General features: G+C 34.7%; 1 protein-coding gene across 1 annotated transcript in view; it reads left to right on the plus strand.

Annotated features, from left to right (window-relative positions):
- Positions 1-16,069, plus strand: part of RIMS1 (regulating synaptic membrane exocytosis 1) — a 289,231-nt gene that overhangs the window by 149,224 nt on the left and 123,938 nt on the right. The window contains exons 17-18 of the mRNA XM_034991516.1: positions 41-130; positions 8,234-8,317. Of these exons, the coding sequence (XP_034847407.1) occupies positions 41-130; positions 8,234-8,317 (174 nt within the window). The remainder of the gene's footprint in view (positions 1-40; positions 131-8,233; positions 8,318-16,069) is intronic.

A 16,069-nucleotide genomic window follows, 5' to 3' on the forward strand; every position in this document is an offset into this window, starting at 1 on the left:
TCTTTCTCTTCTACCACTGGATGCAATGCACTGGCACTAGTGAACTGCAGCCCTCCCTTGACAGGGCTAGGAGTGCTAGTACCAACTGCTTGAGACCAGATACTAGTTTGCATTCACCAGAACGAGAAAGGTATAAAATAAAGACTTTCTTAATTTCCTGTCATTTGTACTAGTGATTTTTTTCAATCACTTTGTTTCGTTTCATGTGAGTCTCACAGGTTTGTTCATTCATGTTCACTTTGCTAACTGTCTCCATCTTCCCCCCCCCCTTATTATACACATCTATGGAGGGAGATATGTGTATATGGGTAAGCCCAAGGCTGCACGTACACATATCTCCGTGAATGTTGTTGCAAATGGTGTGATATAATTTGTAACTGCTTCTGGCTTCTGCTTCTCCCCTTCTGTTGCTGTTTGGTGGTTTTATTTACACATGACTCAGGAGCCTTCAGTATGCTGATAACGTTATAAGGTCCAGGGAGTTATCGGAAGGGGGAGGATCACTTTCCTGTTAGTTCCGATGATAAATATATTGATGGGTTTTACATCAATCTTCCACAAACTTAAGATAAGAATTCTGTTTTGGTAGAAAACTTCCCTTGTGAATTTATATTCATTATTTAGTCAAGGTACTGTGATAGAGATCATGTCTCCCAGTAAGTTATATTTTGACAACAAAAAAAGGGTATGTTTATCTTAGATTTTCTGATGCCTTACAAAAATAAATGCACATTATATATACACACACACATAATTCTGCTTAACACTTTTAACTGATTGATTATTAAATAATTCTGATTTTACTTCAAATGTATTCAAAGTTTTTGTATTGCAATATCTCCTAATTCTGAGGAGCTATTTTTTTCATTATAGTGCAACTTGCTATCCCAGTAAACTTGGTTATAATTGATAGTCTTGGATGTAATTGTTATTTCTTTTCAATTAGAAGTCACTCACTGGAATTTGTTTACTACCTCTTTATAAATCCTGAAGAAAAACGTTTAGCGGTGCTAATGTGTAGCCCACTTCTCTTCTTCAGAGGCTGCTTTAAACTTTTTTTTAGCAATCTTTCTAGTTTGAATCTATTTATCTATTTATTTATGGGATTTTTATTTATGGATTACTATTTATGGGATTATTATTTCTGGACTTAAATAATAGGTACGGGTATACACATCCATTTTTAACTGTCTGCATATGATTCTACTGAACAAATTACTTTTTTATTTAGTATTCTTTTGTATTTGTATATTTTGTAATAGAAAACAGTGGAATCGAACTTATGTTACATTTTTTTATATTTGTAATAGAAATTTTAGTTGAAATGGCTATAGGCTCTTCTAAAATCACAGTTGAAATTGTTTTTTTCTCTTCTGTTATGTATTATCCACCCCCCCAAAAAAAGTAAATACAACAGTAGCAAGAAAAATCTTTTTATATGTTTTACTTATTTTTATTTCTTTATATGTTTCTGGTTGGTATTAAAACAGAATAGAATTGCTCAAGTCAGTAGAATATTCTGACTATAACAAGACCCTAACATTTTTAGTATCATTTATATAAGGTGCTAATAGAAATATAATGCAAGCCACATGTATAATTTTTAATTTTCTGGTTGCCATATTAAAAAGCTGAAATTAATTTTAATAACTTAACCCAGTATATAGATGAAATATAATTTTGACATACAATCAGTTAAAAACTATAGATACTCCTTTTTTTGTATTCCTAATAGCCACCTGTGGTTTGTGGCTACCATATTGGATACCACAGGTTTATTCTTATGCTAAAACCTATCTAGTATGTGTTCCCTTGTTACACTAAAGCCATAGAGTTCACAAATCTATGTGTTGGTGAGTTTAACCTCTCAGATAATACTCTTAAAATAGATCAGCCTATAGACAATCTGGCCACAATTATTGTGTTGGTCATAGTGAAGTCTCAGTGAGTGTACTTACTTTTCATAGAAGAAAAATATCACTGAAACCTATATTTATTCACTCTATATATTGAATAAAAAGAAATTTTCCATTAAAAAATGAAAGGGGACAGAGGGGGCAGAAATTGGTATTATCAGTGGTCTTTCATTTATTGCAGTCAACTTTGTTTCCAAGAAGAAAATAAAATGAGATAAGTTTTCATCAAGAAAGTTACACGAGTTGCAGATTCTTATTGGTTTGGAGGATAATGACCTCAAATGCCCTTTTGTTCATACTTTGAAGCAGAACATCACAGTATCAACAGTGGTGACTTTGCTCTCTTTGGAAAATGCACCTAAAGTCCCTAGGCAGAATTTGCAGAGAGTAGGGAGAGGGAGGCTTAGAGGCTCTTCCAGGTTGCTTAATTTCTCTGATTGACCAGAGAGCTTCTCATGTGAATGCCTAATTTATACATAGTAGATAAAATTTTAGAGAAAAATTTTTAAACATAATTTCATATTCTTAAGATAGTAATGTGTTTCCACAGCCTCATGAACTATAAAAGTTAAATAATTTGCTGATTCTGAACCATTTTGATGAACATTTATATGCTCTTATACCAACTCAATGCCCTTTTTTGAAGTATCTTCACTAACTTTTAAAACAAATGAAGTTTTGTGTCAATGCAAAGGATGAAATTGTCAAAGCAGACTCAGTATCCAACACCATAGTTCAATAATGATTCAAAGATAAAGAAGCATCAGGCACAGATGACATATTCTTTTCTTCAAGGAGTCCCAAACCACAAGATCCATTTTTTTATCTCTTATTAGGGTGGTTTGGCCCAGGTTAAATCATGCTTGGAGAAGCACTGTTTGCAAAGGAAGCTATTTCCATTTTTGAATGCCTTCATTATATATTCTGTTGATTACACAAATAACAAAAATAAGTATGGATTAGCCCATTACTCCATCTAGTCATGCTTCATAAATCAAGAAATTTGGGGTTTATTTGCAATAAAAGTTCTAGAAAGACTAATTATTTCCTACTCAAGATGTCTAATAGAGGACTCTCCTTTATGTTTTCACTCGCAAATACCACTGAATGTTTACGAGGACGTCTGTCAAGGCTGATCCACTTTTCCTCCCTTTTTATTCAGGTCTGCTTCAGGTCATTCATTCCCGCCCCGCGCCCCCTCCCCCCCAGTTCCCTGTTTGGGAAGGAGTAAGTTACAGGCCTGCCACTCACCTTTTCATTCCCAGGTTTTAAAACAAATTATTACTTAAATGTTCAGAAACATTTATTTTTAGAGCCACTGGAGAAGAGTTACTTTTCTTGGATGTTTTATCTTCTTCTTTGACCTTTCATAGAAATCATAGCCTTATTGAAGGTTCATGAAAGGGTAGTCTATACTCACAGCCTCGTTTTTACCTCCTCGTAAATTCTGAAATTTGACTTCCGCTCCTTACCATGGCTCTACCACTGTGCCGAAATTCCTCTCTGAACTACATTGGCTCCCTAATTGTCCAGCGGCGTCTTGAAACATTTTGCCTTAACCACCCTGTCACTTGAACCTCTCCTCTATTTGGTACCATCTACAAATTTTCTAATGACTCAGGACACAGTCGCCTCTTGCAGGCCTTTCTTCCTATCCCACCCCACAAAGATAGGTATTTTTCCTAGCTCCATCTTCAGTTTCCCTTTGCCCCACCCATTCTACCCCTGAAATTGTATTTCTATCAAAAATTTCCATTCTAATACATGAAGGCAATGCTCCAATGTAATTGACCAGGCCAGAACTTTTCCTTGAGCACTAGGTCTGAATTTCTAAATGATAGCCATTTGTGTACATCAAAATGTTTGAATTAAATTCATTATCTCCCCTTACATCCTTTTATAGCAAAATACTTTCTTTTCCTAAATGTTGCTTTTATTAGATGGCTTTGACATATAACCAGGCACGTTATCTGGAAACATTTTTCCTACTCTTTTGAGAATCTCCCGAGCAGATCCCTTACCTTGATTATATTGAATTATGTTATAGCCCTTCCCTTGTTACTCTTGCCCCCTAAATTATTTCATAAGCTTTATTAATAGTTTTGATTCCTTTTTGTCTCAAGTTTTCTTTCCATTAAAATTAAAATACCATCTTTCCTTGGTGTCTGCTTAAAAATTTTAACTGATTCTTCAAAAATGCAGGTCAGATAACCATAGCTTTTATAAAACCTTTTTATGTTACCCACCCCCCAATACCTTTTGCCAGTCAGAATTACTCACTTTTCTGGGCCCACAAAATATTATATATTTTTATTAAAACATTATATTTTACTTAGTAGTGTGTTTTTCTGCTATATTTTATTCCTGGAGGATAGGGATCATATCTTATTTGTCCTTGCTATCTCTTGTGATAGCATTATTATTTTTTACTTAATAAATGTTCAATTTGGAGATTTGGGGGCTTAAAAAATACTCCCTATTTTCTATTCCTAAATTTCAGTCTAATTGTGAGCTAGACCCAGGAACTAGAAGATGGGAGATCTAATTATCACCATAAATACAATGGACAAGTTTAGAAGCTGTGACTTTAGGTCTACAGGCTTTGCTAATAATTCACCCCAGAATCAGTCAGATTCACTGAACCACAAGACAGGTTCAGTCCCAGGCCTCACATCTTACAACGCTACGTCCCATATCATCTGCTGTTTACAGGTAGCTTGATTTGGAAGGGGTAATCCAGAAAGGACTGAGTCACCTGTGCCTGGTCGTTCAACACAGCCACTGATCTTATAAGCCAGTTCTCCTGGGGCGCCTGGGTGGCTCAGTTGTTGAGCATCAGGCTCAGGTCATGATCCCGGGGTCCTGGGATCGAGCCCCACGTGGGGCTCCCTGCTCAGCGAGGAGCCTGCTTCTCCCTTTGCCTCTGCCTCTCCCCCTGCTTGTGCACGTTCTCTCTCTCTCTAATAAATAAATAAAGTCTTTAAAATAAAAATAATAAGCCAGTCCTCCTATCCTGGGGTAGAATGAGGCAAAGGGTAGAAAGAGACCAGGAGCATTGCTTGAATGAATTTCCCTCTGTATGGAAACATGAGGACTAAAGGAAAGGAGGTACCTACCTAAAACTTAACAAATGTAAATTGAATTAAAAGAAAGAAACTTTGTTTCAAAGTGTAAGTATCTATATTAATTTTACTTTAAAACAATATTGGGAATTTTTTTTCTTTTTTACTTATTAATTTATTTTTTTGTTTCAAGTTTTTATTTAAATTCCAGTTAGTTCACATACAGTGTAATATTAGTTTCAGAAGTAGAATTTAGTGATTCACCACTTACATATAACACCCAGTCCTCATCACAAGTGCCCTCCTTAATGCCCATCACCCATTTTTTAACGGACTAAAATGAATAGTGGGATTAGACAATAAAAATACATACTATATGATCAGTTGTCTCTTTTGTTCAGATTTAGTTTCTAATAGAGTAGTTCACAAATATTTCTTACTTGTGCTATTTATGGAGTGAATGGTTTACATTTCCATATAATTTCTCTTTTAGAAAATTGAACTGCTTAGCCATGTTCTGCCAAGAGATATGCGCCATTGAAGGGTGCACATAAGCAAGTGTAAATATTAATTGCACACTTAAACACACAAACATTTGTTTTACAGTGTATCAGTGCTGGGGGGAAAAGACATGACATAAGAACCATTTAATTGCTTACCAAGACCTGTCAGTTCTAATTCCTTTATATCTCATCAGTGGATCCCCTCACCACTGTTAATCTCTTCATTAACGTTCTCATTACTTCTCACCTGTAATAACTTATTATCTACTTGGACATCCACAAATATATATTAATTACTTTTTCTGTAACTGTCAAAACTAAACAACAAAAAAAAACCACTGTAGTTCCTTATGCAGGGAGCTCAAAGCCTGTTAATTCAACCCTTTAACCATCAGAGTGACCTTTCTTCTTCTGCTGTGATCACAGAGAAAGGGAGGGGTTTTAACAAAGAGAGGATCTTAATTAATGAGTATGAGATACCTGATATTGAAATACTAATAGTGGGGCGCCTGGGTGGCTCAGTTGGTTAAGCGACTGCCTTCAGCTCAGGTCATGATCCCAGGGTCCTGGGATCGAGTCCCGCATCGGGCTCCCTGCTCTGCGGGGAGCCTGCTTCTCCCTCTCCCACTCCCCCTGCTTGTGTTCCCTCTCTCGCTGTGTCTCTCTCTGTCAAATAAATAAATAAAATCTTTAAAAAAAAAAAAAAAGAAATACTAATAGTGTAACTAACCAGAAATTTCTAGGCAGGGTATTTGGGAAAGAGAAATCAAGAAGGAGCTGATTCAACTTCATGATTAATAACTCCAACATAGCCTGCCATGCTAGCTTCCAAGATGAGAATGGAAGCTGAACCCTGTGTGTTTGGCTCAATAACAAGGGGATAAAAAGTCCAACGTTGGCCTTTTCTTCTGTGTCATAGGAGAGAAGGACGTTGCACATAATTTAAAAGCATATAAAATGTACTAGTATATTAGAAACTCCCAAATGTGTTATATTCAAACTTAAGTAATATCTAGTCTTTGGACAAAAATTGAGTGTAAATTGATCTTGCTCCCATATTAAATATATGAGGGAAAAGCAAATAGATTTCTTATATTGGTACCGTATATCAGCATATTAAGAAGGACTTTGAGTATACAGATAATACATGTATTATGCTACGTATTTCTTCAAAAGTTACTTTTTAATAACTTGCATTCACAGTTGCCTGTTCCCAAATGTACACCTTTCCCTTTCGTAGCTTTCACTGCATGTTTCATAACTATAGCATTTTACTTTTTACTTTACTTTTTTGTTTAAATAAACACAAGGACTGGAATTTTGCCTCAAGAAGCAAGGTTATTCATGATCCTGTCAAATTAACATGACTTACTACTTTACAAAAAAACACATTAACTGTATTTTTGTGTTTTCACATACTGTAAACACTTCCAACACCATCAGTTTTAACATGACTGAGCACACGTTAATGTAGAAGATCCTGTGGTTGTGATTGTTTCCGATTATTTTAGAAATATTTTTTCTTTATTGTCCCTGCAGAACAAAGGCCAGTAAAATGAAATACATTTTAAAGCATTCAGATTGGACTGACCAGCTATTTAAATAATCTAAAATTATTAGGTAACTTAAAAATTAATGCAAAGTATTTTTAATTTCACAAATATGTAACACATAGAAGAGTACATGTCACATGGTTTTCTCCCCAAATTCTGCTTTTGATACCTTTATCTCTTCACAGCTTCCTTAAGCCCTTCTTGAATCAAGGCAAGTTTGTCTTTCTAATGCTGACTGATGAAGCACAGACTTCCAAGGGGCTCTCAGAATCGAGTACCTGCTGATCTCAGATAGCCTGGTCACATGTTGACAGCCCTTTGCTGCTTTTTGTCCAAATAATAAATCCAGTCAGCTAAGTGAAACGGCAAAGAAGATGGCTTTTGTTTTTTTGAAACATTAGGACTAGTCTGGATAATTATAAACTCTTATAGCTATATGAGTCCTTAGAGACCATTCAGTTATCCCTTGTTGCATACAAGGAAGCCAATATCCAAAGGAATTACCTGTTCAAAGTGTTCATATCTAAGATGTAAAAATTTCCAAATCTGGCCTGTTCAGTCCTTTATTGCCTCTTGTCAGTTTTCAACTAGGTGTTTGTAATTTGTGGTTATACACAGAATCTCAAGATCGTCTAACAAAAGAATGAACTAAGAGTCAAACTTTCATTTAACTGTTAATCACAAAAAAAGTATTATTGTAAACACAGAAATAGAAAACAACTGTGTTTCTGCTTTGCATTAAATTCACACACCTCATCTTTGCCACTTTATCCAGTAATTCCGATGCCTAGTATCAAATAAGCATTGGTAACTTCTGAAACCTATTTTATTCAAACATAAGCCAAGTTCTTAAGGGTGCATCTTTTTAACTTAAAGTTGTGTGTGTGTGTGTGTGTGTGTGTAGATATGTATACACACACAAGCACATTTTAAAGGAACAAAATTACACACAATAGATTTCAAACATCTTCCCAAGTAAATTGTTTCTCTATTCACTTACAGGGGGACAAGATTTATTTTCTTACAAAATTATAATTTATCTGTCCAAGGCTTATCAAAATCAAGAGTAAATTATGGAGTAAAGAATCTACACTTTGCCTTTTTGGGGTGCTTTTCCAGTCCTATTGTTCCATATATTCTTTTATTTTAGGAGTTACTAAATGTCCTGTTTTTTCCTGTCTTGTTCATTGGGCAAACAGGGGTAGATGGTCCCCCTCCCTAGATAGGAGACGACCTCCTAGCCCCAGGATTCAAATCCAGCATGCATCTCCGGAGAATGACAGGTACTAGCCAACTCCTCCTCACAGACAAGTGGCTTCAGCAGGCTGATAGGCCACCAAGTGAAGGATAACCAAGAGAAATGTTGGTTATTATGTGCTTCTTTTCAGGAGCCAGACCAGATATGTTGTGATTCCATCACTAAATGCATCCCACTTCTAATAAAGCGCCTCAGCGTGTTACTGAAATGAGGGTGGCACATGCAGATGGCATAGTTTATGAACACAGTAAAGTCAGATCCAGTGGAAAAGTTCTGTTTTAAATGAGCATTTGTTTCAGTGTTTTGATTTTCTAGAAACATATTTAAATATTGCTTTTGTTTAAACATGAATAAATAAAAATTTTCAGGTGTTTTAAAATATATTAAAATCTGTCACGGAAGACTTTTCTTTGTTATATTGGCTGATGGTTTAATCTCAGTTGTCTTGTTTTTGTTTTTGTTTTTGTTTTACTACATAAACTTGTTAATAATGAAGTTTAGGTTTGGAGGAACATTAAAAATGTCTGATTGGAAGTAAAATAACTGGTTCTTATATATTGTATGAATATGGTGTCTTTAAACCAAATATTGTTGAGGGCTAGTGTCAGTCTACAAGGTAGGTCTTTAAAAATAGCATCAGTCCTTTGAACGTGCCTCATGCTGACAGTGTCAGAAATGCTGTGTTATCCTTCTCACAGGCATAGCTAACCCAGTTCTCCTGTTCTACCATGCTTCTTATATATAGTCGTTGGCTTTAAATATCTTTTTCTGACTGGTCATAAAAAGTTACCGGATGTTTGGGGTGCTTCTCTTCTAGTTTAAGCAGAGATTCAGTCAGCATATTGGTAATATTGATTAAGTAGAGAAGTATAGTTGGTAGCTCAGAAACAGAACAACTAGTAAAACATTTACAAAATGTTCCTTTTGTTCATTTCCAATATGTGTGGATATAGACAGCAGAGTAATTGCACTCTTGGTTAAGAGTGATAAATTTTTTTTTTTTTTTTTGGTATCTGTAAATAGTCAAGATAACTTCGGGATTTCAATTTGGAAGAAAAACTAAGCCTTGTCACTCAGAGAAAATTAAGTCATTTTACCAATGTTGGAAAAGGCCACAAGCTAGTAATTTATAAAGACTTTAAGAATATTTTATCAGTTTTTAATCTTTAAGAAATTTACCTTTTAAGATGACTTGCGTATTTGAAATTTAAAACTAATTCCTTCTGGTTTCTGGGATAGAATTCTGGAGAGTAGAACAATTAGTAGTAAAATCTCCAATCTAAAAATTATTCTAAATTTAAAGTATTTTCAAATCAGAATATGAAGTAATCATATAAATTAAATAAAAACATGCATCCGCATTGCTACTCATTCATCCACAAATATTTATTGTGCCCTGTGATATGCACTCTTATTATGGCTGGAGACACCACATTGTTTAAGAAAAGCAAGGTTCTGGCCATCAAGGAACTTAGAATTTCCTTTTATAAAACACAATTCTAGAAAGCCTTTGAATTTATTGCAAACAAATGAGTCAGTGAATTTCATCTCATGGAATGACTATTTGAGTACAAGACAATTAAATATAATGGTCTTTAAAATGAATATATGTGTAATATATCAAGACACAAATTAAGCAAAATGGAAGTCCAAATAATAATTTCAGTTTTTATATACACAAGATGGAAATTAGTTGAAAATTAGTTGTCACTTAATGACATATGAATTAATTATGTTATTTGATTTAGTAGATTGTATATATAACTTTATGGGTAAATTTTAGGAGCAGAAATGGTCATTTTAGATAAGATCACTAAGGAAACTTTTACTAATACATAATTCTGAATATACATTTATTATGACTTATTTGTAAATAAGATCTATGTTCAACCAAAAGACATATATTTTAAATGGCTTGATACTATGATTTATTACTATAGGGAACAGAAAGTTATTTACAATAAACTTTTACTAAAATATAGGAATAATATGTGCCCATAAATATGATAGAGAAATAGCTAAATCAACAGATGCTAAATTCATAGGCAACCATGTCAGCCACTTGGCAAAACTTAATACTTGCATTTTACCTCTTATCAGCTTTATCTAATTATTCATCAGTTTCTAGCAATTTCCAAATGAAGGGAAGATAGCATCAGATTTGGAGATAGTGAATGCTCATGATGATTTGGGCATCATTTGAATTTTGCCCTAGTACTTGGAAAATATTCTAAAATCAGTGACAGTATATATAATCAGCCTTTGGATGTCTTGAATCAAGGTCATATTTGATTATTTTGAAAATAACAGCAATACAAAAAATTTTGCTTAAGACAGTTCTCCAGTAAGTTGGAAAGCATTTAGTTGCCCCCTTATTTCTTACAGCTTGAAAATACATGTGGTTACGTGTGCACATGCACACACACACACAATTTTTAACATACCATTTTCCCACAATTTAATTTCAGTTTCAAACAATCTTGATGTCATCTCAAGTTGTATTTGATTTATTTGAAATTAACATGGAAGCAGGTTTTTCTAGATCTAGAAAGATTTCCTAGAAGTTGTAGAATATTTAAAACAAACAATGAGGAAAAAAATATATAAATTTAGAACCCCAGGGAATAAGTCCGACTTTAAAATTGTTGGGAAAATTTCCCTGCAGTTTTATTACTAAAAGTGTGAAGACATTTTAAAACATAATCATTCCAAAACCAAAATACCTCTGTAAATGGCATTATTTTAATATGTAAAAAGTAACTTTTATGAATCTGTGTATACATAATTGTTTTTGAATTTAATAAAATTTGCATCTTCTTGTGACTTCAAATTAATCAAAATTTTTGTGTTCAAGTTAGAAAAAATGTCTTTTAATATATCCCTGCAGCATCAAGGTTCTGAGTTTAGTGCTCACAAGTTGAAGCAATCACTTTTAATGTGAAAGGCTAGTATAAATAATCATAATTGTTGTTATCTAAATCTACTTTAAACTATTCTTGGCATAAATTCTTTTTCAGGAAAATGCATTATTTCTTATTTGGTAATTTTTGAGATGTATCTTAACACTTCATTAGCTAGAAGTTACAAACTCCAATGTGTGATTGAGAATATTTTTGCGTCATTATACATGACATCTTTAAGGTGTGTGACTTAAAAAAATACTAAAAATATTTGATGAAAATAACCCTATTTTCCAGGACTTTACATTATTGGCAACAAGTAAATTATTGGAACAAGTAAAGCATCGCACTGTGTTAAAGATTTATCCCTGAGTCACTAAAGTAGGTCGTATTTCTTTTGTAAATGATCATGTTTGTATAGTTTCCCACACTTGTTGCTTAGTAGCAGCTACTTGCCTATTAGAATCTCTGACCAAAAGTGTCAAGTGATTTCCTTTGATTCAAACTAAATGAATATTCTTTCTCCATTAAAAATATTTCTGGAATAAAGAGGTCACCTACTTTTTTACTTTCAGAGTTCATGGCAATTGCCAGAGTGATGCACAGTTAACGTAGAACATTTATAAATTCAGTATGTTACTTACCATTTTTATTTGCTTGATAGCATCTTTTGTTGTCTGTGCTTTTCAGAAATGTTCTTTATTTGGATGAGTGAAATATACTCATCCACTAAAATACTTAAGTCTGTTTAATGGCTATAGTCAGATACATAAATATCAATGCTGTACAAAAGGGTACATCCATCATAATTGCATGTAGCCATCATCACTGCATATGAACATTTCTTGCTTAGGTAGATTCTATTCAAATATAATGTTTTCTTCCTAAACTTATGAAGAGACAAGATGATAGAGATTTGCATTCCACATTAAGCCGTCTAGGTAGTTAGCCAGCATATATACAGATATTTTCTTATATGAATATCAGTGTTAATTCTAATTAAATTAAAACATGGTAGATTTTTGTTACGTTTTCCTCACAACAGAACATATTGTATTTTCATTTTATTATAAAATACCTTAAATAAGGGCGCCTGGATGCTGCAGTTAAGCGTCTGACTCTTGGTTCAGTTTGTGATCTCAGGATCGTGAAATGGAGCCCCACGTTGGGCTCCCCGCCCCAGCACCCGAGTGTGCTTAAGACTCTCTCCCTCTCTTGGCTCCTCCCCCTCCACACGTGCGCTGTCTCTGTCTCTCAAATAAAAAAATAAATCTTTAAAATAAAATAGCTTAAGTAATACTACTATTTTATTAACATATTAATTTTAGACTTTAATAGAATTGTAATACCTTCAGAAAAGCTGTATTTACCAGTGTCTTCAGGGAATTGCTCCAATTGAATTTAGTTACTGAAGAGGAAAGGAAATTAGCACAGAAATAGATTTTAACAATTACCTCTCTTCATTAGTACATTTTATGAATCTTCACATTTAAATTAATAGAGAGAACAATAATTAAAAATGGAGCTTCCAAAAAATAGATTTAATTAAGAACACCCCCACTTCTCTGATTATTACTCTTGCTTTGATTTAATAATAAAATAATTGTTATACCTCCATTTGAATGTAGCTTTATAACTTTTAAAGAATTCCATTTGTGCCCTGTGAACTAAGGATCATAAGGCCAAAACCATACAACTATTAAGTTGTGAAGTGAAGAGAAAGCTCAGTATTTCTGATTCGTGCATGTCTAGACCAAAGAAACATTCTTTATGAATAGTAAAATGATAAAGATTTTTAATAGAACAAAACATGTTAAAACCCAAAAGAAGTAAGACATAACGGAAACACTATAATTCTGTTTTGTTCACTTCTCTCTAGGGGTCCCTCCAATAAACGTCAAATCATTCAAGTCACTGGATGGCAGAATGGGCAGAGAACCTAAGGACATGAGGACATGATGGTGGTGTCCTCACCAACTAATTAAGGCCCCTATTACCTTGGATAAGCCACTTAAACCTTATGGGAGTCTGTTTCCTCATCTGTAAATTTAGGTAGTTGTAGGTGGGCTGGCTGATTTCTCGTGTCCCTTTAAGAATAAAATTGTGTCTATGCTGCCTTGTTGCAACATGATAAGCATATATTGGGCTAATAATGACTGACACTTCGTGATGCAAAAGGCAATAACCAAATGCCATTTTTTAATTTATGATATTTGATATTTTACTGAAGCCCAGAAAACAGTGAAAAATGCTATTTCTAAATTTACTTGATTTGATGTAAAGTGAATTTTATAACCCTAGTTAGTTTTTCACTTATTGTAATTTTTTAAACCCTCAAATTACACGATAATACTCAAAATAATTACTTTTTTAACCATGCATTTAATAAGTACTTATGAGCAGCTACCATGTGCTAGGAGTTGATGTTACAGTGATAACTCAGACAGACGCCATTCCTGATCACAAGGAACTTAGAGTAATGTAAGGTAGAATGTAGTTCATTTCACTATGATCCATTTTATGATCATATGATCAATAGTTTCAATAGTATAGTAGTGCATAAATATTGGTTGATTGTTCTAATCTTTCCTATTTCACATACCACAAGCTTCTATTCTAAGAAACAGCTGTATTTAAAATGTATATTCATAGCTATAACTTAGGATTTGGAGTGGAAAAGACATTAGAATTTTCTGTTCTGTATTCTTGCTTTACACTGAATTATTACAATTGAGTGTATTTAATTTTAACTCAATTTGAAGATCCTTTTAAGTGGTTAAAAAGTATTTTAAAGACCTATCCTTTGTAGAAATCTTTAGATGAATCTTCAATAAAAGCAAGTTTCTATAGCATTTGTAGAGAAAAAAAGAGGTCATTCTTAACAAGAGGGTTAAAAACAGAAATAAAAATTTAGATGTATGAACTTCTGCATAAATTGTTGTCATCCAGTTATGGAGCACTGACTGAGCTTGGTGCTGCTATAGATGAATAAAAGCCTTTACCTTTAAGAAACAAACATGTGTTATTATCCATTTAAATAATACTTTCATAACACTTACCGCCAGCTAGTTCTGAGTGATGCCAAAACCACTACAAACCCTTGTTCTCAGTAATGTCACAAAAACTATAACACAAATACTGAGCGATACTGAAATAGAACTGGCAAACTTGTGATGGGGTGTTATTCTCTCCACTTCACAGGTCAGAACAAAAAACCCAAAACCGAAGCACAGAGTGGTTAAGTAACTTGACTAAAATCACCCCGCTAGACAGAAACAGGTAGTTAAACCCAGACAGGCTGAGTCCACAGTCCATGCTTTGAACTGTTGTGCTCCAGCATCTAGAATTTCTGCTTCCGATGCCAGTGTTGCCCGCTGTTGAGATTGTGGAGTCTTCTTTCACCTCATGGTTTCAACTGTAATGACTTTGTGAATTAGAGTAAATTGTTGACTCTCTCTAAGCCTCAATCTTTTTGTTTTTATAAGGCATAAAAAAGTAGTACCCACCTCCTGAGATTGGTGAGATTAGATGAGTTAGTGCAGGTAAAGCGATCCTGCAAGCGCACAGCAAGCTCTCAGTGAATGTCAGGTACTGTTGGGATTGGCGTCATCTTTGTCATCACCCTCGTTATGGATTCTTGTGATAATCAGTCTAGCATATGAGTGTATTATATTGGAGGGATGAGAAGAGGAGAGAGGGTTGAAAGTTTTACAGAGGTAAAATCTCAATTGAATCTAGAAAGATTAATAGAAATTAGTAGGGATAGAAACAAAAGCACACAAGTTCTACAAGATGTCCATAAACCCTTTTGTTGTGCAGTCCTAGAAAGTTTGTACAAGAGTCTACAGGACTCTACATGTCTGTCACCACCCCCCCTCCCCCATCACCAAACTTGTCATCTGACTCTTCCCTCTCAGCACTTCCCTTTCCGGTCTCCTTACTCTGCTTGAACATACCAGGCACACACCTGCCTTAGGGCCTCTGCACTTGCTGTTTCATTTTCCTGAGATACATTTTCCATGAGATGCAGAGGTGGCTGACTCCCTCCTCACCTGATGTCGCCTATTCGGTGAATCCTTCCCTGATCATCCTACTGAAAATGGCAATCTGCGTCTGCCCCCAAACCCCACCCTCACACACATTTCTGATCCTCCTGGACTGGTGTACTTTTTGTTGTTGCTAGCATATTTCACCTTTGATTATACTATATAATTTACCTGTTGAGGGCTTTTTGTTGTTGCTGTGTATTGTTCATCTCCTACAGATAAAATGTCAATTGCTTAAAGGCAGAAATCTTTTTTTTCCCCACAGACATACGCCAAGCACCTAGAACAGTCTGGCATATATATATATACATGTTCAACGAATATTTGTTGAATGAATAAATGAGTGAAAACCTTTATGACAGGGAGTTTCATGAATTGGCCTAAAACTCTGCTCTCGTTCTGCTGAATATGAGAAAAGGAACATTTGTCCTCCCAGTCTCTGAGCCCTCTTGGGACAAAGCATCAATTTCCCATAATAGTGTATTTTTATTTTGAGCTCAGATGCCTAGTGGGCCTCCAGCAACTCCTCCTGCTATGCATATGCCTTCCTTCCATTTGCTTTAGGAGCTCTCCCATCGATTTCAGGCATGTGCAATGTACTTCTCTACTCTTCGACACACTACAGTGCCCTCTCCTCATCACAGGATCAACAAAGTAAATAAGAATATCAGAGATATTCCTTTAATATGAGACACTGTCTCTTAGTACTTTCCAAGGCCTACCCCATAGTTCATAGTTTCTTCCCTTCTTGAGCAAGGGTGCAACCTCAAGGGCATACATCAGAACTGACTCCATCCCTTCTCTCTGCTGACAGTACATGAGAGAAACAGG

Source organism: Mirounga leonina, unplaced genomic scaffold (genome assembly GCF_011800145.1).
Source record: "Mirounga leonina isolate KUSES-001 unplaced genomic scaffold, KU_Mleo_1.0 Mir_53, whole genome shotgun sequence".
NCBI classification, from domain to species: Eukaryota; Metazoa; Chordata; class Mammalia; order Carnivora; family Phocidae; genus Mirounga; species Mirounga leonina.